Here is a 3,001-nt window from a genome sequence, read left to right as displayed (position 1 = left end):
AGCGAAGACGTTAGCGTCTTAGCTGCTAACGTTTGCAGTAAAGACGTTACGTTAGCGTTTTAGCTGCTAATGTTCGGAGCAAGGACGTTACGTTAGCGTCTTTGCTGCTAATGTTAGCAGCGAAGACGTTAGCGTCTTAGCTGCTAACGTTTGCAGTAAAGACGTTACGTTAGCGTTTTAGCTGCTACCATAAGCAGCAAAGACGTTAGCTGCTAACGTTAGCAGCTAGGACGTTAGCGAACCGTCTTCGCTAACGTCTGAAGGCGACGGTAGAGGACCCGCATCGGCGCTTGTGGTTAAATATTTGCCTGAATACACGTCAGTTAGCCAGGGAGTGTCACAAAGACTTGTTTCTTCAGTTTCATTTACTGTGTTGTTTATACTTAAATAAAAGCTTGAATACATGCATACAGTTTGTGTTACTGTATGACAATTAGGAGTGAAATTCACTGTGATGCTCGGGGGGCGCAAACTACAATCTTGCCGAGGGCACCACATTGATCAGGACCGGCCCTGTTAAATATTCATTTCTGAGCCTCATAACTTCACCAGGACAGCAGACAGACACACGACATGTTCAGTTCTGATTAAAGTCGTGCGATTTTGAATAGACTTCAGTCATTTTAGGTAAATCTTGTGATATCTTGAACAACTTTTTGAATCACTTCTGAACTATTGAGTGATTTTGGACCTTTGTTTTTCTTTTGAATGATTGAGAAATACTTTTACCATCGTTAGCATGCCTGCCTTAAAAAAAAAAGATCTGTTTTAGTGACCAAAAACGCTGTTGGTGTGTGAATAAGAAGCCTTATTCAGTGTTTGTTTTGCAAGATAAAACTATAAAATCCCGTCCCTGTGTTACCGTGCGTCACTGATCGCGTAATGCTAGCCTCGTTAGCGTTAGCCCGGATCGGCGGTTCATCTTCAGGGGAGCCAGATCAGAGCATCAATCAGCAGAATAACGGAGTCCTGCAGCTCATTAACCTTCACCGTTAATGAGCTCCACTGCTCCACAGTCTGAGTATATTTGGGTGAGTTATGAGCTCAGAGCTCAGCATATAAAATCAGCTTTTTCACCGCTTTTTTGGCAGCCGTCTGATTAATTAGTAAAATGATATTGATTAAAATGTAAAAGTTTAGAGAGATGCAGGTTCTGTAAATTATCCGGATGATGCAGGAAGTGGAGGCCTGAGCTCTGGTGTTAAAACATATTTATGATCATTTGATTATTATTACAGACATATTTACACATGACGCATTATATTTTATTAATGTTTTGGCAAAACTGTCCAACTTTCATGCCAAAGAAGCCACTTATTTATTTTTTAAATGAAAAAAAAACAACAAAATGTTTAAATCTGATTTATTGTTCTTTGTGTTGATTTTATTTTTATGTTTAGGAGTCATTCAGAGAACCTGTTTCCATCTTTAATTAAATTCTACTAAACTTTTTTCTTTCCAACATGATTTTGACATTTGGCAGCAGACGTGAGCACAACCAGATGTTCCAGCTGTTCAGGACTGAAGCCATTCTGTGAATTTGTATTATTGACCTCGTTTACATTGATCATTGTTTGGGGAGGATGAGCTCCACCTGTAGCTCCGCCTCCATGAATATTCATCAGAACCAACACAGTGCCATGAAAGGACCAACAAACACGAAGGGAACCCGTCTGCAATGGACCAGAACCAGCTCGTTTCTCTGCCGCTTCTGCAGAAAGTTCTTACCGTTGTAGGAGAGGCGGGGTTTGCTGAGACACATGATGAAGTGAACCTCCATCTCATTGGACGCCACAGACTTGGAGCAGACAGGACACTTGAATCCTGAAGGGAGGAGAACAGCAACGGATCAGAACAAATACGTTGACACAGGTCTGAAGCAGAACCAGAAGCTGCTTCGTCGTTTGTTCAGGTGAAAAATGTGTTTCAGATGTAAATAATGAGTCATCGTGAGGTGATAAAGTCGATGATGATAAACTACAGACCGGATACTGCTCAGGCTCCTGAACACCGAACCAGCTTTAGTTTTTAATTCTGTAACACCAAGAGGCTCGCAACCACAAAACCCACCAGCAGGTTTTTTAAATCATCAAAATGATTATTATCCAGAAACTGTAAATGTTTTAAACGTTCTACACGTCTCATTTAAAAAACGGCCAAAAATAAAACATCTGCAATTATCAGATTCTGTATCAAAACTAAAGGTTCTGCATTTCTTCACGCAGCAACAAAGCCACGAAAGACTCAGATAATTCTGGAGGTTTTCAGGTGAACTGCAGGAGCCACAACAAAAATGAGACACAACATGACAACAAATGAGAAAATTTCAGCACACAACAACAGAAAGGAGACACAACTTTCCCGAAGAAACATGAAACAACAAAAGCAAGATCACAAAACCACAAAGGAATGCACCAAAACCTGAATATTAACACACAAAAGCATCAATAATCTGGATAATAATGTACACAATTATAAATAAACTGGACATTAACACACAAAATCATCAATAACTTGTGTGTTAATGAACCAAAACAACAGAGTAACTGAGACACTTTCAGTGTATTTCTTTACGTCGGACACAGAAAATGTGTATTTTGACAAACTGGATGTTTTACTGTATCAGTGAGTTTTTCAATAAATCACACGTCAATGTTTGTTTGAACGTTTTCATCTCTTCTGTCCTCTCACACAGTATTGGTAAAGTATTGGTATTAGTGTTGGTATTGGCATTCATATTGGTTTTGGTATTGTATTAATATTGCTATTGTTTGGGTACTGGTACTGGTATTGGTATTGGTATTGGCATTCCTATTGGTATTGGTATTGGTATTGACATTGCTGTTGTTTTGGTATTAGTATTCATATTTGTATTGGTATTGGTATTGGCATTCCTATTGGTATTGGTATTGGTATTGACATTGCTGTTGTTTTGGTATTAGTATTCATATTTGTATTGGTATTGGTATTGGCATTCCTATTGGTATTGGTATTGGTATTG

General features: G+C 39.0%; 1 protein-coding gene across 1 annotated transcript in view; it reads right to left on the bottom strand.

Annotated features, from left to right (window-relative positions):
• Positions 1-1,621: 1,621 nt before the first annotated feature.
• Positions 1,622-3,001, bottom strand: part of znrf1 (zinc and ring finger 1) — a 56,422-nt gene continuing 55,042 nt past the window's right edge. The window contains exon 2 of the mRNA XM_008280248.1: positions 1,622-1,824. Within this exon, the coding sequence (XP_008278470.1) occupies positions 1,622-1,824 (203 nt within the window). The remainder of the gene's footprint in view (positions 1,825-3,001) is intronic.

This window comes from Stegastes partitus, unplaced genomic scaffold, assembly GCF_000690725.1.
Source record: "Stegastes partitus isolate 25-593 unplaced genomic scaffold, Stegastes_partitus-1.0.2 Scaffold188, whole genome shotgun sequence".
NCBI lineage: Eukaryota > Metazoa > Chordata > Actinopteri > Pomacentridae > Stegastes > Stegastes partitus.
Note: the sequence above shows the minus strand (reverse complement) of the source record. Positions and strands in the feature narration are given on the sequence as shown.